The 25656-nt window shown below is 51.9% G+C and overlaps 1 protein-coding gene across 4 annotated transcripts; it reads right to left on the reverse strand.

Annotated features, from left to right (window-relative positions):
* Positions 1-434: 434 nt before the first annotated feature.
* MGAT3 (beta-1,4-mannosyl-glycoprotein 4-beta-N-acetylglucosaminyltransferase) lies at positions 435-25008 on the reverse strand. 4 transcript variants are annotated; one of them, XM_075500389.1, is made up of 3 exons: positions 19438-19569; positions 6536-8041; positions 435-1616 (listed from the first exon to the last, which is right to left on the reverse strand). In XM_075500389.1, the coding sequence occupies exons 2-3, from the start codon at positions 8038-8040 to the stop codon at positions 1583-1585; spliced, it is 1539 nt and encodes a 512-aa protein (XP_075356504.1). In that variant the 5' UTR covers position 8041; positions 19438-19569; the 3' UTR covers positions 435-1582. The 4 variants fall into 4 exon arrangements, 3 of the variants coding, with proteins under 3 accessions (XP_075356504.1, XP_075356513.1, XP_075356495.1); XM_075500398.1 differs by lacking the exon at positions 19438-19569 and adding an exon at positions 9767-9783; XR_012775530.1 differs by lacking the exon at positions 19438-19569 and adding an exon at positions 24770-25008 and having other exon boundaries at positions 436-1616; positions 6477-8041.
* Between the last annotated feature and the right edge of the window lie 648 nt (positions 25009-25656).

Consider the following 25656-nt stretch of genomic DNA (forward strand, 5'->3'; position numbering starts at 1 on the left):
TTGCAGAAGAGTCAACCCCTCGCTCACGGAAGCACTTTGAGCTCCCGCAACAGAAGCTTGTGCTTTTGAGGAAAAAAGGTCCTGGGTTCTGTCAATGACTTCTTTTAAAACCTCATAAGAAACTGAAGAAATGCCATTTACATTAATTATTAAAATAACATAAATGTCAGTAAAAGATTTCATGTTGGAGGTAAGAAAAATACATGGGAGGACCTTTAACCTAGGCAACTCTCATTTCTTAAACTGTCTTGCTAAATTGCCATTGGCCTGAGCTTATATGTTTATCTTCCCTTCTTGAAAAATTGAAAGTTCAGGCATTCTGGCTATGATCGATTCTTAGATTATCACCTTTTCAGGCACAAAAATACAATGATCACTAAGAATGCTAAAAATTCTTACTAGAAAATTTTAATTGTTAATTTTGAGTGGCATGTTTATTCCAGGCCCTTTGTTCCAGAGACAGAAGCAGCAGAAAGGCATTAAGCAATGCACAACGCAAGTCTGTAGTTTGATGGAGACCCTTCCACAAGGGGAGAATTGAAACATTAGACTGATGTGCAACAGAAACAGAAGAGGGCATGTGCCAGGTCTAATGATTATAAGGAAACTAACCTATGATGTTTACAGTCACTATCTCTAAATGGGACCAGGAATGAACCTGAAGCACAAGACACTTCAAAAGGTAAAAAGTGAAATAGCTGTAGATGGCACATGAGCTTGTGGAAGGCCCTTGCCAAAGGCACTGCTGAGGCCAGATGCTTAGGAGGATTCAGAGCAGGACCAGGCTTTGATACCAAGTAATGGGAACAGCCAAAATTACATGAGACGGGTTTAAAAATAAGCTAAAACAAGGAGGTCACGTTCTCTCACACAGCATGCCAAAAGTCAGCCACCAGAGAGACATTTCCGCAGTGGGGAGGTTTAATTTGAGGCTCCAGGGTTTCCACAGCTTTACTTGAAAAAGTGGATGCATCCAAGGGAGGGGAGATGGTGACAAGGGACCATTTCCTGAGCGGTGATGCTGGTTCCCACATCCACCAGCTTGATGGCAGCCATCATTCCCTGCTCATGTGCCTGTATGTGCTCATACTCACCTAACATGCAGAAGATGAGGTCTGACCTGGGCCCACAAAATCAGGACTCATTCCCTAAAACAGCTGGGCACACAGTCCTGCCAAGGTGGGAAGCAGCAACTTCCCTTGCTCTGTTTTCCAGCAGCCCCTCTGCCAGATGATCGGAAATAAAAGCTGCTACACACACACACCTTGGTTTCCTTTCATACTTTGTAAATTTTTTTATTTTCATTATTATCTCCTCCTTTTAAGCATCCCTTTAAGGGTGAAATGAAATCCAACCATTTACAGAGAAAATGATTTCCGAATGTACATTTGATTTATCCTTACAAAAAGTTCATTATTACTTGCTGTTTATAAATTACAGAGTGGAAAGGAGCTTTGCAGACACTCATTTTTTCTTTTTTTTCTTTTATTTTAGGCAAGTCCACACATTCTTTTGCCAAAGCAGGGTGTTCTGGGGCCACCTCAGGGGCAACACCACCAGCAGGTCCAGGTGGACCCCAGGCTCAGAAGCACTGCTGGACCACCTCCAGGATGATACTGCACCGTCATCGCACAGGAAGGAAAAAACAGTGGTTTGAATTCTTAGCGTCAGAGTTTTTCAGATCCCTTCTTAAGCCATTACCTGTAGTCTCCAAAGCTTTAAACGTCAGTGTATTGCATTAGAAACAGCTCTCCTTTCTTGGTGCTGGGTCCCTCCTGCCACCCCCTTACCTTCAGCTCTCGCTCTGTTTCCATAATAAGGGCAGGTTTGTCCAACATCTCAGAAATCAGAAGAGAGTTTTTTTGGGGGGGTGGGGAGAACACAACAATGGAGGGATTCAGGATCCATTCTCCCACTCACTTCCCTCCTTTCTCACCAAGGTTTGAGGTCAGTGAAGCCAGGACAAGCCATCCCTTCCCTCCTCACCACCAGTGTTCACTAATCAGACCAGGGGTGACCCCAGACACGTGTCTTCACAGTGCAGAGGCATAGCAGCCGCAGAGATTGCTGGCAGGAGCTGGGAGAGAGGGACTGAGCCCAGGGGATGTTCGGGAGGGGAAAAGACACTACCATCCCACAAGGATACACCAAAGGGGGACAGAGGGGAACAAATACCCGTCTGCTCTGACACTCTCCCCCCACCCCAACTCATACATTACCTGGAGGCCAGAAGGTCCCCTGGTTTACCTGCCACAGAGACATGAAGAGCAGGCTGGCCTGAGCTGCACAACAGCAAACACCTCAGCAGGACACAGGGATCAGAGAAAGCCACAGTGAGAGCAGACTGAGCGTGTCATCCTTCATACCAACCACACAGGCACAAAACCACACCATCTTTTCTGTCCGTCACTTGGGTACGGCATTACTCCCAGTCCTCTGGAGAGGCAAAGATGGCCAACCTGCCCTGTTCCCTCTGCTTTAGTAAGCTCACCTGCTGCAGGTCCACCAAAGCCCACATCCTTCCCTTCACTTGGGGCAAGGGAGGAAGATGAGTCCCCCACCCCAAAGCCATGCATGGGCACACAATCCTTTTTTAGGTGGAAAGCACAGAGAAAGGCAAGAACAGAGATGGGCAGAGAGAAAGAAGCGCAGGGCCTGGGGATGCCACACACTGCTTCACCTGGCCCTCCTTTGCACCAATTAATTTGAAGGTGGAAAGCTTTTGGGCAAGAAGCAGCACAAGGCTGAAGAGGGCTGCAGGGAAAGGCTGGCGATGCTTTCCCACCCTCCACTAGACAGCTTCACTCCCAGAGAGGCAGCAGGCACATGGCTTCGCTGCTCATGGCTGCAACAATCAACAGACATCAGGCTCTGGTGGTCTGATCCCAGTTCCAGCCAGGGGCAGGAGGGGGTTTTTTTTAGTCCTTCTCTTCTCAAGCCTCAGTGCCTGGTTCAGACAAGATCAAGGAGCCTCAACGCTCACCTCAGTTCAGCATTGGAAAATGAGGATCTGATACAAACCTGCCTCCTCCTTTGCCTCTCTCACCACCCCACACACCCACGTGCTTTTGGGTTCCCTCTTGCAGAGGTTGTCTGGGAGGGTGGCTGTCCCCCCTGCGCGCTGGCTGCAGAGGTCCTGGCACAGCAGTACAGGCAAGCCACCACCTTGGGAAATCACTGTGCAAAAGTCAGCTTGCTAGTCCCCATCCCCTCCAGGGACAAGAAGGAAGATTTTTAATGACAAGCACTCTAGCTCCCTAAGGATAATAAACAGAGGGTTAGCCAGACAAATGGTTAGCCAGACAAATTAGACAGAAACATTGACTGGTTTGGCCTTAAATCAAAAAAATGTTTAAACGATTCTTGAGAAAAAAAAAAGAATGCATTTCATCTGTAAAGTCCCTTCCGCCCACCATAACAGAAGTCTGTTTTAAATTTAATTTCCTATGAATAAGGAAGCATGTAAGTCCAGGAGGAGGACAGGGCCAGAGTCCTGTAGAAAATCCCCAGTGCTGCTCTTCCAGCAGGACCTTCTCCTCCTGCCCAAGGGGACAGAAGGGAGAGGCGGAGAATGATGGAGCAAATAATGGAGGAGAGGGGACAGAAGTCAACAGGCTGTACTTCAGGAGTAGGGGAATCCAGATATTGCAGCTGTGGGCTCATCTGAAACCCCCAAGAGACAAGGGCCATACTTCAGTGATGAAAACATGACTTGCAGTGCACTAAAAATCCCCAAGGATGCCCATGCACAGGAAGGGCTAGTATCAGGGGAGAGGCTGCTCCCACTGTAGAAGATAACGAGGTGCAGCCCCAGCACGCACACACTTTATCTCCTGCTTCACAGGGCTCTGCTGCTGCCAAAGCGCCCGTGCAAAGACTGACTTCTTTCTCTCCTGTCTTCAGCAAGGTCTGGTGCTGGGCTTGAGGTGTTGTCACTGAGATAAGGCAAAGCCAAAGGTCTGAGAGTAGATCTTAGGCTCCCTTCCAAGAGTAAAAATGAAAACTAGCTTCTTCCTTCCATACTTTTCTGCTACTGAATCCCATGAGCTAACACGCCTGCTCTCCTTCAGCTGCCCCTGGGGAAAGCATGTTCCCCTCATGCTGCAGCCTCAGTGCTACTGCTCTCATCTTGTTCAATGCTGGCTCCTTCTTCCTCAGCTGGGTCCCCATTTCTCTATAATCTCTCTATGACCAAGACCTCCATGCAGCCGCTTGGCACAAGGACCCCAAGATTGTGACAAGACTCCCTCCTGCTGCATCAACAAGCCTGGACTTAGAGCCACAGCTTCCCTTGGGGGGAAGAGTGTTCTGCCTACCAAAGTTTCTCCCTCTGTTCAGTTCCCGAAGGGGCTTTTCTACCTGTGGGAAAGACACAGCAGAAGTGAGAACAGTGATTTAACAAACAAACAAAAACAACAACAAAGAGGTTCTTTCAGTTCTTCTAAGCAGGCATTATGGCACATGAGATGTGGAAGGAGCTAAGATGAACTCCATCTCAGTTTAATCAGAAAAAGATGTTCATCTTCATTCTGTTCCAGTTTCAGTCTTATTAGGCAATCAAGTTATTTTTGATGTTTTTCACTTCTCTAGAGAGGGGAATAGGAGGGAGAAAGAGAGATACAGAGATAGGAATGAGGCACAAGGGTGGGAATGGGCTGGATAACACAGGAATATGGAACCCTGATGGAGTGAGTTAATGGCAATGGAAACCCTCCTGCTTCAGCACAGTTTGCCTGATGTCAGGGTCACTCTTCCTTATGCCAACATTTTCCTCCTCCTCGTGATCCTCTCTTCCCTGCTTGGAACATGAGCCAGTCTTTCCACTGCAAGGCTAACAGAGCAAGTTCATCATGTTTTTCACCGTCTGCCCGCTACAGCCCAGGCTCTGGGCACCCTGTCAAGCCATCTGCTAAGGAAGGGTGGTAAGGGTGAAGGTGTGGATCTGTCTCCTCAATGAGCTGAATCAATCCAATACAACGACAGGCCAGATACTGACTACCCATCACTGGCAAACTCTGAGCGGACACTGGCCCAACCAGCTGCAGCTAGTACCCTCCTAAATCCCCTCTCCTCTGCATGGTCTTGTCTGCATAGCCCAGGCTGCATGTGTAGGCTGCACATGCTCTCTGGATTGCATGATGGTCCCAAAACAGTCTCTTGGCCCCAGGAGAGTCTGCTCATGGCCCCTTTCTCCACGAGCTCCCTCACACCCTAAGAGCAGACATATGGATCCTGTACCTTGACAGGCTTTGTGTTTCTCCACAACACCCATCACTAACTCAGAGCTTTGCCCTTTTCTCCCTTTTACCCCACGGAAAGAAGGAACAGCCAGCATGTGTAAGCAGCAGCCCACGGTACAGCCCACAGGGTTGCAGAGGCAGCCAGAGAGGCATGCAATGGTCCCACATGTGTAGCACTGCTATGCAGAGCCAATGCTCTCCCTGGCCCTCTCCTATGAATTCCCCAAAGAGTCATCCATGCCGAGACAGAGATCACAGCTTCTGGATCCCACCATTTCCTGAAAGCAAACATACCCAAGCCCGACTATGTCCCCTTCCCCCTGCAAATACTGGTAACGAACGCCCACGTGCATACCAAAACCATGCATGTTAGCACTCATGCACATAGGAAACCATGCACTTGTAAACATACACTCCCACCATCTGATTAAGTCCCCTGCAGCTTATCCCAGCCCCAACAGAAGCACATACTACAGGAAAGATGCTTCAGATTCTGAGGGCCAAGCCAGTGCAGTGTTGTGGGGGCAGGGGTGAAAAAGGAGTTAAAAAAAAAAGTCAGCTTTCTCCTCTGCTTCCCATCTGCCTGCTCCAGGATTGGTAGAGCATCAGGGCAAGATACAGCCCAGGACAGATGCATTAAGCCTGCAGGAGGAGGCTGCATCTTGGGGAGAACACCCTGGAAGCAAAGGATTTCCCTTCCCCCAAATACTCCTTGAATATAGAGGTATACAAAAAATAAACGCATACTGAGATGCTTTTGCACATTCAGTCAACCAAAAAATGCCTGTGACACACATTTGCACACGTGACCACTCGCATTGGTTTGTGCCTGCTGACTCACACGCTCACTGAATAGCCCAGGCTCGCATCTGTGCTTGCTCCAATCCACAAAGGATGAGGGTGGATGGGAACAGCTGCCCTCTCTGCCCATGGGACCCTCCCAGCCTCCCCTGGAGGAAAATCCACCAGCTGGCTGCAGAGATTCTCTCCAGCCAGCAGGAGAGGTCCAGGAGACGCAGAAAAGTCGTTATGCTACTGCCAGAGTAGGTCCCCAACTTCTCTCCTCCTCCTGCCCAGGCCTTCCTTCACATGACTGAGGAACTTGTGTCCCCAGGTATCACCCTGGGATGAAGAGAAAAAGAGAAGGAAGGGAGGGAGGGCAGAGACCCCAGAGAAATGGCACACCCCACCCAGAACCAGAGAAAACAAAAAAAAGAAAGGAACAGACAAAAACACCTGACTCTTTCCCTTTGTTGTGAAGTTCTGATTTCCCACACGAGCCCCAGTGGCCTCACCCAGCGCTTTCTGCTTTTTGGTAGGGGTTTTCCAACAAGTAGCGGAACCGCTGGTAGTTCTTGAGCAGGTACTTGGGAGCGTACATCTGCTCCTTGGGGTCGGCAGGGGGATACTCCTGCGTAGTACCATCGAACCAGCCACCAGTCCGGATCAGCTCCCGGATATAATTGAGGTCTCGTTTATCCTCGTAGTCACCCCAGCGTGGGAAGTCCCCATTCTGGGCCGATACCAGTTTGAAGTAGATCCCCTCTGGGGTGAAACACCAGGAGCAGTGCCAGCCAGCAAAGTGGAGGGGACTGCCCAGCGACCACTGTACCAGGATGTGTCCTGTGCTGTTCTCGTACTGTCGAAAGCCAGGCATGGTGTAGTACTCACGGCGCCGCAGACGGATCCCGTCGGTAGCATAGACAGCCTGGAGCATCCCCATGGTGCAGCCCGAGACCACCTCCAAGGTGCCTGGTTGCTTCCAGAAGAAGCCGTAGAGCGACTTGCGCATGTGAAAGGCGAAGGGCTCCGTCCAGCCGTCGTAGAGCTTGAGGAAGAGCACGCCATCGCGGGCTGGGATCTCATCGGCATCATCGATGATGAAGACGTCGTCTGGGCGCAGGTTGCGGAGGCGAGAGATGCCGTCCCGGGTGAGAAAGGTGCGCAGGTAGTCGTCAGCAATCCAGCCATCCTGGCGGCCTCCGGCAGGGAAGTGGTCCAGGAAGACGTAGAGTACCTTGTGGCGGATGTAGTCAAAGGAGCCATTGAGGAGCATCTCGCGGAACTTGAGGGGCCGTGGCTCTCCGTAGGCCGTGAAGTTTGACTCGCACACCACGAAGGCATCCACCACATCTCCCAGCTCGTGGAAGCGGACATCCAGCAGGTCAAACTCATGGTTGACATTGATAGCGTTGATGACCCGCCGGGGGATCTCCCGTGGCACGAGGCGGTCCTTGGTGGGCAGGTTGGAGTACTGAACCACAGTGGGGACCCCGCAGCTGGGGCCGTGCCAGCCCGGCAAGCACACACACTCCACCCACTTGCGCCGCTTGGTCCCGCTGGCACTCAGCGGCTTGCGAGCCGGCCGCCCCGAGGCTGCGCCATCTGCTCGCTCCTCTGGCCGCCCTCCCACGGGTGGCTTCTCCAACACCTTGGTGCCTGGTTTAAAGCAAACACCACCAGCTTTGGTACGGACAAAATATTCTGTCGTGTCTTCCGGCAACACAAACTCGACTTTGTGCAGCTCTTCGCTGGCTCTGCTCGGAGGCAGGGGCTGGAGCAAGGGGGAGTGGGAGTACAGGGGTGTGCGGAGGAACTCTGCACCCCCTGGCTCAGGGCTGACCTGAGGTGTGACAGGAGCATTGTTCCAGAAGAAGCTGGAGACAAGGTTGGGACTAAGCGAAGCCAACTCCCGGGGGAAGGTGACATAGGAAAGGGCCTTGAGGAAGTGCAAGAAGGAGATGAGGCAGAGACCAGCCATGCAGAGAGTCAGAAAGAGCTTATGGCGTCTCATCTTCATCCTGTGGAAAAGCCATGAAAAGGAAAGTCACATTCAATAGTTACTGAGATGTAAAAAGTTTACCACTGGTAGGAAGACAGGTTGGGAACGGTAGAAAGCTGGTCCAAATTCAGCATGCATCTTTCGAGACTTGAATCCAAGAACTACTCCCCCCACCCTCTGCCATCCTTCAGTGGGCCTTTTGCCTTGGCTGGGTTACACCAAGCTGAACCTCTTCTAGATCAGTCTTCTAAACTCACAAAGACAAGAAAGGCACTGGTGACAGGGTAAAAAGACAGGAAATCCAGAATAACAGGAATTAATGATCTAGTGAATTCACTGCACTTAGCAGTTTTGTCCCTATTCATTGATGGAAACAAAATGAACATAGGCTTCCTCATGCCCCGCATCACCAGAGAATTGGAGGAAGATGAAGAGAGAGTAGAGGGAGTAGGAGGTACATGGCTGAAACATGACCGGTGTAAGAGAGGTAGTTTTAAAGGACCGAGATCATTAGCCAGGCTGCCAGAGCCAGGAAAACACCTGCGCTCCCAAGATCTTTTCAGTGTTTGCTCAACACACACCCTAAAAACCACCCTTGTTCCTAGGAAATGCTACCCAAGTTCACATGAGGAACAGGAAAAAAAAATATTAAGATTCTGTCACTTTTCTCCCATCCTTCTCAAGTCCACTGTATCTCCAAATGTTGCCCTTTGCTTTTCATTTTCTGTGGACCAGATGCTGAGGGTTGGTTTTTTTTTTGGCATCTGGATCAAGGTGGCTATAATAAACACCTAGCTGTCTCCACAGGTAATACTGTGCCACCATGACAGATCCGTGTCAGGCTAGCAAGAAACCAGCAGTGCGGAGCCCTTCCCTCCAAACAGGAAATATTGCCTTCATCCTCTCCCTACACACACCACCTCCCCTCCTCCAGCCCAGGCAGAGAGCACAGAGCTGCTGTCAGGCAGAGAAGTGATTGAAGACTACAATCCAGAACAAGGAAAAAAAAATAAAAAGGAAGAAAGAAAAAAAAAAGTTAAGCTCACCCAATGTTTTGCCAAGGAAAAGGAGAAAAGGGGCTCACCTTCTGCAGTTTAGGGAAGGGAAGTTTTGGGCGAAGGTGGGCAGGGGAACAAGGTCACCCAAAAGCCCTTTGCAACGCAGAGGCTATCCTCTCCTCCGTGGAGCATGAAACCCTCTGTGCAGCGACAGGCGAAGAGGCAGAAACCCCTTCAAGCCCTACGCGCACACCACACACCGCTGTGCCCCCTCCACAACATGCTTCCCCATAGCGGCTCTCTGCCCCAGTGCCGTTCCCCTCCCAGGGCCAAAGTTCCCGAGAGGCACCACACACCCCATGCCATCACTTATAAACCCTCCCGCCCAGCGCGCAATGGTGCCAGCGACGCCTTCGCAGGAGGCAGTCCCCGCTCCTGGGGGGCACGGGCAGCCAGCCCATGCCACTGGCCCCACGCAGGGGCTATCCCGGGGCTCCTCACAGCCGACACGTGTCCTGGGGCAGGAGTGGAGGGAAGAAGCACACAGCCCACTCCCACCGCTTCGGAGGGTATTAAGTAAAATACAGCAACGCGTGTTTACTGATTAACTTGGAGAGAATTTAATACTAAAGTGAAAAGCTGTAAAGCATTTAGACAGATGGCAACTGCCCAAAGGAAAACCTATCTGGCTCTCTACAGATGGCTTTGATATGGACTTTGGTAGAGGGGGGTGTCGGCAGTTATACCTTACAGCTCATCGACAAGCGTTTCTGGGTACTTTGTGGTCGCCTTTTAGCGAGAACCACTGTCCACCAACGTCTCCCACGCTCAGGTGGCAGCGTGAGGAGTCCCATGTCAAGCTCTGAAGAGGGGAGCTGAGGGCCTGAAGCTGGCAGAAAAGTCACAGCATTGCCATGGGAGGGAGGGAAAAAAAACCAAAAGAAAACAAAAAAAAAAAGGGAGAGCATGATCCTATTTGTTAATATTTATTACATTTTTTTTTATATACTTTTGACACAACACAGGTCATCAGAGGGGGAAGGTCCTGGCTTTTGAGCACCCCTAGGAGGCCATCTTGTCAGGCGGGCTGGGAAGGAGGAAATGGCAGCTCCCCTTAGGGGACCACACCAGGACAGGCCCTTGCCTCCTACACTCACCTGCCACAGCCCCGCAGCCTGGCCTCGCGTGCCTGGTCATGGCCCAGCTGGTGGGAGGCCATCTCTGTGGTGGCCCAGCCATGAAGCGGGTGGATGCTCTCCTGTTCAAAGCCATAAAGGACCATCCTGTGGCTCGCTGTCAAGCTTTCTTCATGGGGGAAAACAAGGGGCCCCAAAAAGCATCTCGTCCTGTCCGGGTTTGTTTTTTCTTTTTTTAAGGCTCCATTAATGTCTTGCTGGAGCAGCAAGATCACTTGCAAGGTAGAGCAGTATCGAGTGCCTTTTCCTTGCACGTCACCAGTTTTTGCTCTGTCTTGAAGTGTGGGCAAGAGAAGGGCACAAGGAAGCTGAAAACACTAAATTAGCAGCAACTGGCTGTCAGGAGAAAGTGTCCCTTGTTGGTAAATTAGTACAGCTTTCTCCGATCAGGTGTCCTGTGCTTTCTCCAAGGCATTACCTCCAGACATCAGGTCACTCTCTCAGACGCTGAAACCTGAGTGAGATGAACGGCTGGCCTGCTCCAATAAGGCAATCCCAATGCCTGCCAGGTAACCCTGGTTTCACTCCAGTTCCTACAGGACACAGAAATGCAGGGCAGCCAGCTTCCTCTGGGCCAGCCCAGGACAGAGGACAGGTGCTAAAGGAGTCACACAAGGCACATCTCCACCTTCTTCCCAGATGCCACGGTAAATTCCCAGACAAAAGGTCATCATTCTTGACATTCAACGAACTGCTCCACTTTCTGGGACGTGGCGTGCCGTGTCAACATAGCTCTGCAGCTCTTCACCCACTGGCAAAACTGACCCCTGTGCACGGCTGCGTTGCCTCCCTGTTATTGCAGTCTGTGCCTGGGAGAGCCGGGCTGGTGCACACAGCCTCCCCTGCAGCTCTGCCAAAGCAAGCCGGCCCTGCAGTACCCTCTGCTGTTTCGCTGCTGACATGTCCCAGGAGGCAATTTTCACTGCTCAGTTGCCTTTGCTAGGGAGTGGGAACTTCAACACATTTCCTATCCCCTCCTAAAAGGAGGGAACCACAGAAGCAAGCTGTGTCCTCTTCAAAACCTCTTCCCTGGAAACCACCTCCATTCTCACATGCCGGGGATTCCTCTGCCGGGGAGTGGAGAGCGCTCATGCACCCTTGGGTGGGCTGAGATGCTAAAAACCATCAGTCACATATGCCTTCCCATATCCTCTGATCAGCGCTGCAGTGAAAGATGTGGCTTTGAGTGGTAGCTAATTGGAGACAAAGGCCATCAGGGGAGGAAGATGTTATTACCCACCTTCCCCATCCAGGACATTTATGTGTGGTAGAAATGAGAAAGGAGGTACCAGTCAGGGAGACATCTCAGCTTGTCATAGAAGAGCCCAGCTGCTCTGTCACAAAGCAGCCATCAGTTACCAGGAACATAGAAAACAGCAAGAAGAGATATTTCCCTTCTGACAATTTTGAATGAGGAGGGGAAAAAAAGTCAATTTGATCTCAGGGAGAGTGATCAAGTTGCTGTCAGGTTAAAAATAACAGCAAGAAAAGCTTTAATGTTCAAGTAGAAGAAAAAGCCAGAAGGAGTATGGACAGTCAGCTCCATTAAGACAAAGCTCTTTAGGGAACATGCAGTTATAAACCGCTTCGGCAACATTCAGTCTCGGCAAGACAAGCTGAAAGCTTCTTTTTGTAAGGGATCCCTTTGATATTTCCTTGCTTGAAGTTATGTCTCTACCATACAGGGAAGGGCTTTCAGAGAACGGCTTTCTGGCTTTCCTCAGCTAGAAGTGGTATGCATATGACTTATCCCCAGACACCTGTTACCGTTTTACTTTGCCATTATATCAAGTGACCAGTTGATTTATACCATCCTGAAATCATACCCTGATTTTTCAAGGAGCCAGAGAGAAAGATATGCACTGTTAAGAGCTGGCGGTTCACCAGTCTTAATGTTCTCTTCTGGAGGACGCTGGCAAGAGGCCACGTAACAAGCCACTGGATGCACGATACCCCACACTCCATCTCGTTAGGGCACAGGACTCAAGACTCCCTAGACCTCTCCCGTGGTTACAGGAGAAAAGCTGCTGTGGAGGACAAGTCAGAGCAGAAGCTTCTGTTTTTCCCCCGATACAGAGATGCTCATCCCCCTTGCCTAAAGTTATCCCATAACACCCATGCAGTAACATATTTGCCCATCACTCAGACACTTCAACACAAAGCAACAATTCAAATTAGAATCGCTTTCACACGGTAGATTAAAATCCAGCATGACTTCCATCCCCCACTCCACACTGAGGGCCAAACTCTCTCTGTCTGCTCCAGCTAGAGATGAACGAACAGGCTGCACACTTCTGAAGTACTAGGTCTACCTGCCATCCACAGGGCACAGGAATCACAACATGCATCAGGGTCACAGTACCTCAAAACACTCTAAAATCTGAAGTTACTTTTGTCCTGCAGACACCCACAGAAGTAAGGAGAAACTATAAATCTACTGTTTGTCTGCAACTGAAACGTGACTAGCTCAGGGACAGCAGGACTGCGCTTTGCTTAAGGATAGGAAGAGAAGATTATCCTACAAAGCTGGGCAGCAGGGAAAGTGGAGAGAAGCAGTGTACCAGAAGGTAGCTAAGGCTCAGCGTTTCTCTCACATGAAGGATGCCATGGTGTTTTCAGGGTCTGCAAGCTAAAAGGATGTCAGCAGGAAGTTCTGGCAGAGTCACAGTACAAGGTGGCTTGAATGCAGGCAGGTCCGTATCAGCTTCCGTTCAAGTTTCAAGGACGGAATACAACATTCTTCCGCGACCTTCAAACACTGCTGCCCACAGCGCTAATGCAAAACAGCAATACCTCATGCTATGCGTTTCCTTTGCAGCTTTGAGGCAACTGACCACAAGGTGCCACTGACTTGCTGCCAGCACAACCAGCTGGAGCAAGCCATCCAGCACAGTTATTCTCCAAGTAAGGTCAGGCTAAGGGAGACCCAGGCTTTGTCCTGAGCGTCTTCCCTCCCTTTCAACAGGGAGGTGAGCAGAGATATAAGGTGACCACTCTCAACAGGGTGCCACCATAGCATTCATTTGACTTCCAGAGCTGCCATCCACACACCATTAATGGGTGTCATCAAGCCAGGAAGAACACGGGATGGGGGGGGCAGGGAACACAGCTAAAGGGTGAATCTACACAAGGCTAAGGTGAGGTTGGCCAGGGAAGGGTGAGAGCACAGCTGAGAAACCAAGGCATTGCCTTCCCCTTCCCACTGAAGGCAGACACATGATGTACATCATGTCAACCACAAGCCTCAGGATTGTGTGCAAGGCCTTGCTAGGCCTCAACTGACCATGTGTGGTCAAAAAGAAAACAGGTCTCTCCCCTCCTATGCACTCTTATAGGAAACTAAAGAGCTCCATGCCGGTAGCTATGATCTGCTGCATACAGAAACTAAGATGGATGCAATACAAAGCCTCCAGCTTTAAGTACTGTGGCTGCTCACCTCTTCAACTCCTGGAAGCACAGTACCTTTGGACACTTTCCATGGGCTTTCCCTGTTTCAACTGTTCTCTCAAGTGTCTTGTCCTGTTCTTTGGAGGACTAAGCCTTGGTTATTTCAGATGCCACATCTCCAGTCACAGCAAGATAGCTGTACACTCTGGGACAAAGCAGCTCTTAATACAGAGCACACAGGACCTGGAAATATAGTCGTTTTTGTTGACAGGATTTTGGCTCAAGACTGATCTTCCAGAAGTCAGCAGGACAGACCAGCATCTGAACACCTTCAGAGTCCATTATAAAACCCTCCACTCAGACAGATTGTTCTTACTGTAACTACCATAATACTAATAGCAGCATAATTATATAATTCTCCAGCCCCCGGTTTAAAAGAAGATCTGCTCAGAGAAGTCTAGAAAATGCTACTGAAATCCAGTAATGGCCTATAAGACACCAATTTAATTTTATCCAAGAAGTACTTGGACATCACAATGATATAGTACTGCATGCTAAAGAAAACTTCAAGCTGGATTTCCAGCTCCACTGGAATCTATCAAATATTCTTCTCAGTATCCTTCAGCTGTACTGGGCTCCCTTGTAACTAATCTCCTCTCTCCAGCTAAAGCCAGTCTCACCATAGGAATTTCCATGGTTCCAGAGATGCCTCAGCACACTCTGATCCTTCAGACGCTCTCAGAAGCCACAATTTTTAATTTCTCAGCACCACTAGTCTAGGCGCTCTTTCCACTAAAGGAGAAGCGGCACTTCTCCTAACTTCTTCTCTCCTTCACTTATGCCTGATATCCTGGAAAGACTCTTCCTCAACCCTGCTTACTGTCTCCTTAAAACATCTGGTTCCACGAAGACTGCTGTGATGGCCCTGGAGATCGCGTCACCACTTGGCTCCAAGATGGGGTCTCTCAGGTCATCAGAGGGTGAGCTGAGGCATTGCTCATTGCACTCTGCAGTACACACACGCTGAGGATGCAAGGCCTTTCTCTCAGCCAAATACGATACCGCTGCTGCTCACTGCTTCAAGTGTGCAGCAGTTACAGCAGTGCAAAATGGAGTTGGCTAATGGTTTTGCTTCCTGACTTTGGTGTCTTACAGGGAAGGAATGCTCCATCATGAGACAAGGGATAGGAAAGGAAAAAGGGACAAAACTACACAAAAAAAAGCAACTTATATCCTCAGACAAGCCATGGGGTAATCAAACAAGTATGTGAGAACTCCCAGCTAGTCTTGGTGTCTTGCAGAGAGGGACAGGACAAAACCATTTTGTCTGAGGATAAAAGAAAATTACGCTTTCAGAGACCTCAAGTGAGGCATGTGGTAACACAGGCTGTTGTTTCATAGGTTCCCTCCCTCACTCACCACCTTCACAGCTCACCACCCCTCAGTTGTCAGTATTCAAGTTGTCAATCGTATGAAAATCTGCTTTGTAAAGCCAAATCAGCAGCAGATCTAACTGGGTTAAAAATAAACTTCAAGAAAAGTGCCTAGGCATGGGAACAAGCAGCTGACCAGCAGAAACCTTCTAAGTTATTTCACCAGTTCACTTCTCACCAAAACTGTGGTATCATGTCGATACATCCTCAGACACTCAAAATTACAGGACTTTAAGCACTCTTCAACTACCATGAGCTCACCAACTCCTCCCAGCAGCATCAGGGAAGGAGCACATCTCAAGGAGGGATCTGGAAGAATCAGCAGCAGGTAACTGCCTTCAAAGCAGACCCTGGCAGGCAGTCCATGTACACCAAACAAGTGGAGTGCAAGTCCCAAATCCTGAGAAGAGCACCAAAACAGGCCATCAAGATTACCCTCGGAGCTGAGGGCCCATGGGTGAAGAACATATGGCAGACACGTGCCACACCGTGCACATAAACCCTGCGCAAAGGAAAGCGGGAGCGTTCCTGGGGACCAGGTGACAGCCCAAGCAACAGCGAGATGCAGGCTGAACAGCCCAGAAGAAGGTGAGGCGGGTGCCTTGTAGGCCTGGAGTGAGGTGGTTAAAGAAGGAAGGAGGCAAGAAGCGCTTGATGCCATGGTGATGGGTAGAGTGCGCAGACCCACGCAGGCAGGCAGAAACCACGTTGCCTCCAGCTATTTTTGAAGCGGGTGGCAGTTGTTTGTGCATCCCCAGGATAAAAGCTCTCCAAGACAGATCGAGGAGGGGAGTAATTAAACCCCAGGAAGACAATAAATAAAGAGAGGCCATGGAACAGCAGAAAGATCCTAGCAGCCATGGAGAAGAGCTGGCCCTCCATTCCCACCCTCCTTCCTCCCCCATCCATCACCAACCACTTGGGGTTTGGCAGTGCACTCACTTTCCCACAGTAGCCGATCTATTACTGTTTGGAAGAGCCTTCCCAGCCTCTTCCTTCCCCTCCTCCCAGGCCACAGGGGTCCCACTTGGCAGCCCCCGGATCCCCCTCTTCTCTGAATGTCTGGTGACCAGCCAATCCCATGCAAAGAGCATTAACCCCTCTTCACCGGGAACAGCCGGAGAAACCTGACTCCATGCTGAGAGGTTTGTCTAGGGTGTCTTTCCCCCCTTCTCTCCTCCCCATCCCTGACACCCCTCCTCCCCCCCCCCCCCCCCCCAATTCTCTCACCTCTTTCCCCTTTCCTTTTCTTTTTCAAAAACTAACTCCAGCCCTGGGAGTGTCGCGTCTTCCTGAGAATGTTACACGAATGCATGGGAATTTTTCTTGGACCAAGAACAGACCCTTATTTATTTGTCTCTTCTGCCTTTGTTCTTCATTTCCTCTTTCAAGACTTAGGCAAGACCTCGACACAGTGCCGCCTGGATCCCCCGCTGTCATCTCACTTTGTTATTATTTTCAGAAGGAAAGCGCTGATAGGCAGAGAGCTCTTCAGTGCCTTGCCCCAAGGCAGAAGGGAATCCGCCCAGACTCCCACCTCTGGGGCGGACAAAGGGCACAGGCTCGGGGGCTCTGCAGAGCACCTCGGACTCCAGCTTGCAGAGTCAACCCCCTGCTTATGTAATCCTTCTGATTGCAGCACCACAGCCCCTTGGATTAAATCCACACGAATCAAATCTTCAGTAACAGCTCTATGCTGGTAACAGGCATATGGTACCACAAAAAGGGGCAGTTTCCTAGAATGAAATCAAAAGCCTCCTAATGCACTTAACTCAGGGTCACATAAATCTCTCTTCTGCCTCCCACAGACGGCTGGATCTTGTTTACAGGCATTGCAGCAGGCCTGGGTCTCAACAATATGTTTACTTCTTCTGTACAAACATTCCCTTTCACTAAGCAAAGCAGTACCCTGATCTCCAGATTAAATCAAGTGGAAAGGACTGGGAGCAGGTCTATGGGGAAAGATGGAGACAGCTAGTCTTCATGAGTGACATCAAATGCCATCCTGGACATCACGCAGGTTTTGGGACCATTTGTCTTCACATTCTTCCCTTAGATTGCCTTATTTCTTGAGAAGGATGAGGAGGAATTTTGCATTTAGCCAGTTGCCAACATCCCTGACAAGAGGTAAAACCATTCGATGAAAGAATGGGGTTTGTTTCAGGCTGAAGAACCCGAGAGCCAGGCCAGGGCCAGGTGGGACAGCACAGCTTGTCCAAGGGACAACTGGTGATTGTCTGGCCAACTCTTCCCCAAATGCAAGAGACACAAACTGACACTGTGCAGATAAGAACAGGGAAACTGAGCATTTCTGCTTAACAGCACAGTAGACAGAGCCATTTACTGCCACAATCACTTGATTACAGGCCAAGTTCCTTCCCCTCTCCACCCTCAGCCCCTTCCCTCCCCTTTCAGGTCTTCAGTAACACAAACATTTATATTGAACTCTGTTTCTGAGAAGTCAGCTGCCACAGCCAGGTCAGAAAGGAAGGAGAGGAGGAAAACAAAACTAATGCGTAAGCACACCATGAAAACTGGTGGTGAACGAGAAGGATGTGCAATGCCACAGGGGAGAGCCACAGTCGTGTTGAAGTCATGAGGACAAGCAGGGCAGGAGCAGAACAACCCATCTGCAAGGTACGGTAACCTGCCACAGCGAGGCAGAGGGCCAAAGGGCATTAAAGCTCATACGTAGCTGGGGTGGGTGCTCAGCCCGCCCAGCTCATCTTCACGATGCTCCTCTGCTGCAAGAGCTTGTAAAAAAACTGCCCCAGTCTCCCCCTGCCCTCAACTGGTTGCTCTTCAGGGTTTAATCACTGATGGCAATTTCAGCTGCACAATTTGCTGCTCAACCACTGGATCTTTCAAGTCTTCAGGTCCTGATGATCTCTTGTAAAGTCCAATGGACCATGTCACACCAAAGCTAAAAAAACCACTTTGGCATGACAAGATGGGCCCTCAAAAGAAAAAAAAAAAATGTTCTCAAGCATCTGAATATTTTACAGAGCAGTCCTGATGATCTCTGCCCCACATCCACAGCACAGCACTGTAATTGAGTCAGGGACCAAATCCAAGCACCAGATTCACTGTCTCTGGCTTGACACCATCTCTTTACTGCAAAGACGAGGCATTGAACTCAGGAACTTCTTGCACAGTCCCAAGCCACAGAGATGCTCCACAGTACCACACACCTGAGTGATGTGGAAACCAGAACCGGATTTTCAGGGCAGTTCAGCTGCAGAGGCATATGTGAAGAAACATGGGCAGAAAGGAAACCCACAGCACTTCCTCATCACTAAGTGATAGACTCTGGATGCCTGACAAACTTCCCTCCCCCCCAGCGCTCACGGGAAGTGAGAAGACTCTGTTCTAGAGCACAACTGCACTATAAATAATTCAAGAGACTGCTAAATTATGCAAAAGCAATCCCGTCATCCCCCTGGCCAAGCTGAATGCAGGTGTGGTCAACCCTTGCTCCAAAAGTTGCTGCTAGATAGGGATTTCAAGGCCACAGAGGCTCTGTGCCAATAGCACATATCTGAGAGCACAACAGCCGCTTGCTAAGAGTCAGGCCCGCACCAAACAGCAAACAGGAGGTATTTGGGGACACAGGGCTGATGGAGAAACAGCAATTCCTTTAACCCACCTCTTCTCCAGAGACCTCACATGGCCCCAGAAGAAAAGCGGCAAATCACGTCCCCTTCAAGCGAGGCTGCTGGGTACATCTTGCCTCCATCGACTGCGGTTAGCTGGCGAGAGCTGCAGCTGGACAGCACTGGCACAGCGAGGTGGGGAGGAGAGGACTGCTGGGGCAGGTGGGAAGGAGAGAAGGGAACTGAAAACGCTCTGGAGGCAGTAAAGAACGAACAGTTTTTCTAGCACAAATAATGTACAGGGAAGGCTGAGCTGAAAGCAGACAGAATCTCCCTCTGCTCTTCTGCCCCACTCCTTTGCCTTTGGGAGATACTGCCTTCCTGAATATCAGGGCCACCGAGGTTTCCCTCAGCAATGGGGTCATTAAATAACAGCGTGCAGCTCACACTAATCACTCCAGGGCACCGTTCTCCTGATTTACCCTGCCCTTTGCTCTGCCTCCGAGCCGGCCCTCGCACCACAAGCTGCACGAAAACAGCACTTCCTCATACACAGCGAGCACCATCCGCTCTCAGCCCCTACGCAGGCAAACCCCTCTTCCAAAGCCCTACCTTTCCAGGCTCCCGCAGCCTCCGAGATCTGTCTGTGCCCAACATGCGCAGCCTGCACAGGCCTCCATCCTCCTCCTTTTCCCTGCTGCCCAGCTAGAAGCATTCGTGCCAGGGGAAAGGAGGAATCTAGAGCACTACCATAGCCCTCTCTTCACCCTCGGCACAACCAGCTTAAAATCTCAGGACTCTAGCTTACCTTCCCCTTCTTTCTTAAAGGGCTCAGCATCCAGGAGACAGAGACTCCCTTTCATGTCTCTTTGCCATGCCGTCTCTCTTGCTTTCTGTTCAGTTCCAGTATCTGCCTGCCAAAACAGGGGATCCTAACACAGATAAAGTCAGCATAGCAGATACCTGCATTTAGATCACAGGTTTCACAGTTGCTGAAGCCGTTATGCAGCGGGTCTAATTTGCATTAGTCTTTCAGTATACTTCAAATCTGCTTGCTGCAGCTTTGGTATCATGCAAGACATATGGAGCAATATCCCAAGATAAAAATTACCCCAAAGCCTTAAAGAGATGACAGAGTCTGATTCTGCTCGCTAACCCTGGCCCAGCTTGTAAGTATTTACACACCGAGGGGAAAACGGCACTCCTAGGGAAGGGCAGCAGGGAGCTAGGATTATAGGTGAGGCAGCAGATCAAGAAGGAGGTGGTATCTGCGGTGAAAAGGGCAGCAGGATCCAAGCAGTGACTAGAAAGTTATCGATAACCCCTGGCTCAGCACCAGCACCCAGCCGTTCTCCAGGACTTCCGAGACGGCCAGCGGCAAATCAAGTATGGGAAGCGTCACGCTTCAGTCGCCGCTCTCCTGCTGAGCCCCTGCGTGTGCCGCGGGGCACGCCGCGGCCTTGCTCCGTGCCTCAGTTTCCCTGGGTGGGAAATGGGAGAGACTTTTCTACCTCCATGTAAGGGGTTTGCCTAATTAAAAGAAGGCTAACAGGTTGCTCTGAGGCCCTTGGAGAGAAACCTTGCCACCATAAAGTGCAACACATTGAGATGATCCTCAGAAAGAAGAGTTGCCCCCACTGCCTCTCTCCCTCTGGACAGACACATCCACCTCTCCTGCTGCTTGCAGCTTGTGCATTACAGGCTGAAAAAGACTGCTGGCAGAGCTCAGTTTGGTCATACCCCACAGCCATAGCCAATTTTTTTTTTTTTTAAAAGTGCCTATTTAGACATGGGCCTAGCTGGGGAAACAGGGAACATTAACTGAGCTCATCAAGGGGGGTTATCTCGGTATGAAAGGCCAAAACCCCCACAGCGAGCAGCTCGCATAACTTTTGCTACCCTGAAGCAGAGAATAATCAATTCCGAAATCACAGCTCAAGAACAAGCCCTTGCTTTTTGTAAGGCAGCGAGTTCTCTTCATGCTGCTTCTTCCCTCAGCCTGCCTGATGAGAGCTCAGAGTACAGCACTCCCTTTCACCAATCAGCTCTACCAGGCAAGTTTCTGAGTGCAAAAATACACCCACCCTGTTCCAGGTGTTCAGAGGTTTGAAGAGCAGGAGGTGCCTGTTGTGCTTCAGGAGGAGCTTGAGGGAAGTAAAGGGTTTGCGCTGCAGGGAGCACAAAGTAGTCAGAAAAGGAAGGTAAAGAAATAATGTTTCTGCCTTCCCAAGAGCTGTAACTAGAGTCCATTTCACAGGGACAGAGGCACGGAGTGCTCTTGTGCACCCTACACTGCTGCTCCGGCACACGGCATCTCTTCCCACCTTCTCCAGGACAAGGTGGAACTCAGCAGCTCTGTGACTGCAACTCTGCCCTAGCCCCTGGGACAAGCACCTGGTCCCGGCACCCCACACAGCATTGCTACTGCGGCACAGCCCTGACCTGCGTGGCCCAGCCCTAGCAACACACTCGCCTAGCTCTATCAAAGCACCCCAAACCTGACCCAGAGCTGCCCACGATCCCAGACTTGCCCGCTCCACACAGCTCTGCCAAGGCTCCCCAAGGCCAGCCTAAAGCACACAGCACGGTCCACGTGTGCACTGCAGACGTATCACCCCCTTTCCAAGACCATCCAGGATGGGGAACAGCAGGCATTCCTCAGACGTACCTCCATGTCCCCTTGCATTGCACTGCCCCGTGTGCCTACCTTGCCCAAACTTCAGATCCCACTGTAACGCTTCGTTGTAGTACCACAAGATGCCATCCTGTCATCAGGACAAATGCAATGCAGCCTGACCTTTTGTTGCAGAACTGATGGGTGACAGTAGGGAAAAGTAGGTGGGGACAACTAGCCACACTATTCTACTTCTGCAGACAGGGCTGATAACATGAACCAGCCTTTTGAGACACCTTACACTGACCTAAAGATGTGAAGACGCCTCTTGTGCCAGTCAGTACCCCCTCCTCCATCTTCTCTGCTGGAGTTATTGTCAGCTGTACCAGCCTTCGTTAGCACCACCTCCTCCAGCTACATCCCACTGATTGGGTCACAGATTCCAACAATGTACAAAGGACTCATTTTAGAGCAACTAACCCCACCTAAAACCTAATCAGCCTTTAGGAATGAATGCTGGCCCAGCTTGCTCCATCTATCCATCACCAAATTCCCCCGCTTCCTTCCTCCACCTTTATGATCCAATGCAGGGGCAGGGGGGAAGATGCCAATTTGTGACAGCAGGTGCGCCTTAAAGATGCTATTCTCAAGACAGGAGGAAGCTCAGACACAGCAAGCTGAAACTCAGCTACAAACCCTGCCATGAGATAGAGTTTCTCTGCTTGCTCGCAGGTCAAAGCAAGGGAGGGATAGAGAGAAACTTGTCTGTCCTAAGGTGTCCTTCACGTACTGAACACGCACAATAACATCTACACGCACTGTCCTGAATAAATCCTATACCCATGGCTGCTTATGAACACCAAATTTATTGCGGGCATAAACTCTACAAAAGTCCCTGCATTCCATGGTAAGCGCACCCAGCAGGACCTGTGTGCATTGCTACATGCACCCAGCAAACACCCACCCATGTTTGTCACACAAGCATCCCTTAAAGACATGCAATAAGCACGTTACACCAATCTGGCAGGCAACAAAGTCACACCGTACTTAACCAGTTGCATGTGGGAGAAGGAGGAGAAAAAGTAAACACAAGGTGTATGGGAAACGCATGAGCACACAAGCTTCATAGATATGCTCCCCAGGCAAACACACTGAGCGTATCTGTGCTTCCTGCATTGTGCCTGGCCTAGGTTAAGCAGGCTCTGCGACCACAGAGCAGTCCCAGCAACCCTCCAGACCAGCTATCCCTGTCTCATGTTGGGCACAAGTACTCTAGATAAATGTTTACAGTTGTGAGCATCCCCTCCTCTTCTTGACCTCCTTGCTAAGGCAACCCCTGTGTACCACACAGGCAACTCTTTCCAACCTTACCGGCATTTGCAGGGAGGTAGATAGCAGCTCAGCCCCTGAACCCAGTTTGGAAATGGTCCCCCACGCCCTGGGCACCTCTGAGGGAGACTAGCCTCAGCAGCACCTCAGACCAAAGGTGTGCCAGCACAAAAGGCAGCAGCTGGGCCACCGCATTAGGAGCAGGGCAAGAAAACTCACCTGTATCTAGCCAGAATCCCTCCCCTCTCCTAAGGGTATAATTGCCATATCCAGGGCATTAATAAACAAGCTATGCAGGTATAACCGAAAGTCCTCACAGGGAGGGAACGTTATACCTTGCAGTGGATTTCTTACCACCGCTGCAAAATCACCTGAGGGTGTAAAGGGCCTATAAATCTTCCAGGGACTTTTATGACATGCTGTGGCAGAGTCACAGCTTCACTCCTGTTCTGCAGTTTACAATGGCTTTCATTCAAAGTCTGCTTTGTATCGCTACAGGGAGACTGGAGGCTCCTTGGGAATAGCTCACAGGACTGCTCTTCTCCCACCCCAGCTTGGAGGATGCGTTCCCAGCACTACTACTGAGGCTAAAAAAACAGCACAGGTACTGTGGCTGTGTTTAAGGGGGCTTTGGAAACTAGAGGTGTTCTGGGGGCGGGGAGCCCATTGGGTTTCCCTCCTCTCTGAGATGGCTCTCCACTGTCTGAGGGTCAAGCAATGGCAGGTCCTGCTTGATTTCAGCTCTTCCCAGAGGAGCTGGCAGCAACCAGGGTTCAGCAACAGGGACTTGCAAGGGATTCCTAAGTCACAGGCTCCAGCTGGACTCAAACACAACTTCTGCAGGTGGGATTTACAGAGCATGAGAGCCACCTTTTGGGAAAGGGGCCTGAAGGGTTCCTGCTGATTCACACCCTGCGGGGGGGGGGGGGAGACACAGGGGCAAGAGTAGGCAGGAATTTGAAATCCAGTTTGCACAGGGCTGGGGGGTTCCTGGTGACTCAAGTCATACTTGTTAGCAGTGGTGCCACCGAGTGTTTTCACGGGCTTGAACTTCCCACTCAAGGGGAGGGATTTGGAGTTAACTGGAGGGCCATTCTCTGGGAGGGGAGGTGCTTGGCACCCACCCTGTGCGCTGGAGACAGGGCAGGCTCTCTCCTGACCCAAGCTCTGCCCTAGGGTGGAAGGGTGAGGTGCAAGACCCCAGCTTCAGCTCTGGGAAACAGGCAGGGCTCCCGAGCGACCCAGGCACAGCTCACAGAAACGCAGCCTGCAGAAATCCCCATAGGAAAACCACAGGCTGAGGCACCGAGAGGAGCCTCTCTCCATCCCGCTCCACGCGCCCTCCCTTGCTGAGCTGTCTGAGCAAGTCTAGAGCTGCAGAAGATGCCGTGTTTCCCATCACCCTTGTCATGCTCACCCAGGGAGCAAAACTCGCACAAGGACAGAGCTACGCCAGCCTGTGCCGCTCCAGCAGGACATACGCCTATTTCCAGCCCACAAACAACCCAGCAGCCTTGCACGAGCACGGAGAACTTGGGTGCCCACGTCCCTTTGCAGCCAGCCCCCAACGGGGGGATCGTAGCAGTCTGACACGGAGATGGAGCAGGGACATTTGATGATGATCATACACATACATTTGTATGTATGTTTTCCCTCCCACGCGCACACTCCTGTTACTCCTTCTCGCTTGCTGCAGGCTTGGCACGCATCCCCAGCCCGTGCCCTCCTCGCAAGCCGAGCATGGGCGGCAGATGGGCCTTCGCTGCAGTGCCCCGGCCGGAGAGTGCCTCCATCCCCGGCGAGCCCGCATCTGCGGGCAGGGGGCCGGCAGCATCGCCTCCCTCCTCCCCATCGCCGCTGCTCCCTAGCAGGGGATGCCGGGATTATGGGGGGGCGTGGGGGGGAAGAGAATAAAAAAAAATAACACTAATATAAATAAATAAGGAGCGGGAAGGTGGGGGCTCGGCGGGGGAAGCCTCTCCGGCAGCGCCCGCAGGGGATGACGCCGCACCCCCGGGCCGAGGCACAACTTGCAGGTGGCGGCAGCGGCGGGTGGGGGACGGACCGAGGGGGGTCCCGCCGCCGCTGCCCGCAGCCCCCGCCGCCCCGGGGCGGCTCCACCGGGGAGGGCGGGTGCGCGCTGCCCCCCGCCGCCCCCAGCCCCGCCGCCCGCCCGCCCGCTCGCTCGCTCACTCACCCCCGGCCGGCGCAGCGTCGGTGCCCGCCGGGCCCCCGGCGGGGCGAGGCTGCCGCTCGCCCCCGGCCCGCCCGCCGCCCCCCGGCATGGCTCGGCGCCGGCCGCGGCGAGGCGAGGCGAGCCCGCAGCCCCCCGCCGCCTTCCTCCTTCGCCGCCGCGGAGCGGAGCGGCCCGGCACCTCCTCCCGGCCGCGGGAAAGGATAGGATGCGATGCGATGCGGAGCCGAGGCGAGCCGAGCCCCGCCGGCAGCTGCGGGCAGGGCTGCAGCAGCCCCTTTTGTGCCGCCCTCCCCGCCTGTCTCCTCCCCCGGCGCGCCCGCCCGCCCCCCCGGGCCGCCGCCGCCGCGGGCCGCCGCCGCCGCCCGCCCCCCCGGGGCCCGGCCCGGCCGGCCCCCGCCTCCCCGCACAAAGGAGCGCCTTGTAGGGGGGGCCCGGCGGGCGGGGGGCCCCGGCGGTCCGTGGCAAGGCCGAGGGCGGTTTATTGAGCGGGCTGCGGCAGCGAGTGCCGGGCCAGGCGGTGCCCCCCAAGGATGCTGCGGGGTCGAGGCAGAGCCGCGGGGCCGCCTCGCAGCCCTACGGCAGAGCCGGCCCCCGCCGCCGGCGCGGCAGCATCCCTCCCCGTGCCTCGGCGGGCAAGGGAGCGCAGGAGCATTCGTTGTTTGGCGGGAGGGAGGCGAGGCGAGGTGGAGATGTGCGAGCTGCCTTGCCCAGCGACATCCAGGAAGTTTTGCTGCGATGCCAGAAATAGAACCTGCGTCTGCTGACTCTCGATCCTGCGCCCCAACCGCAAAAGCTGCCGTTTCTTAATTCAACTTTTCCCTGCCTTCTTCCTCATCAGGCCCATCTTTGGAGAGGAAAACAAAGCCAAGCCAAACCAAAACAAGCCC

The sequence above is a fragment of the Mycteria americana genome, chromosome 1 (genome assembly GCF_035582795.1).
Source record: "Mycteria americana isolate JAX WOST 10 ecotype Jacksonville Zoo and Gardens chromosome 1, USCA_MyAme_1.0, whole genome shotgun sequence".
Lineage (NCBI taxonomy): Eukaryota > Metazoa > Chordata > Aves > Ciconiiformes > Ciconiidae > Mycteria > Mycteria americana.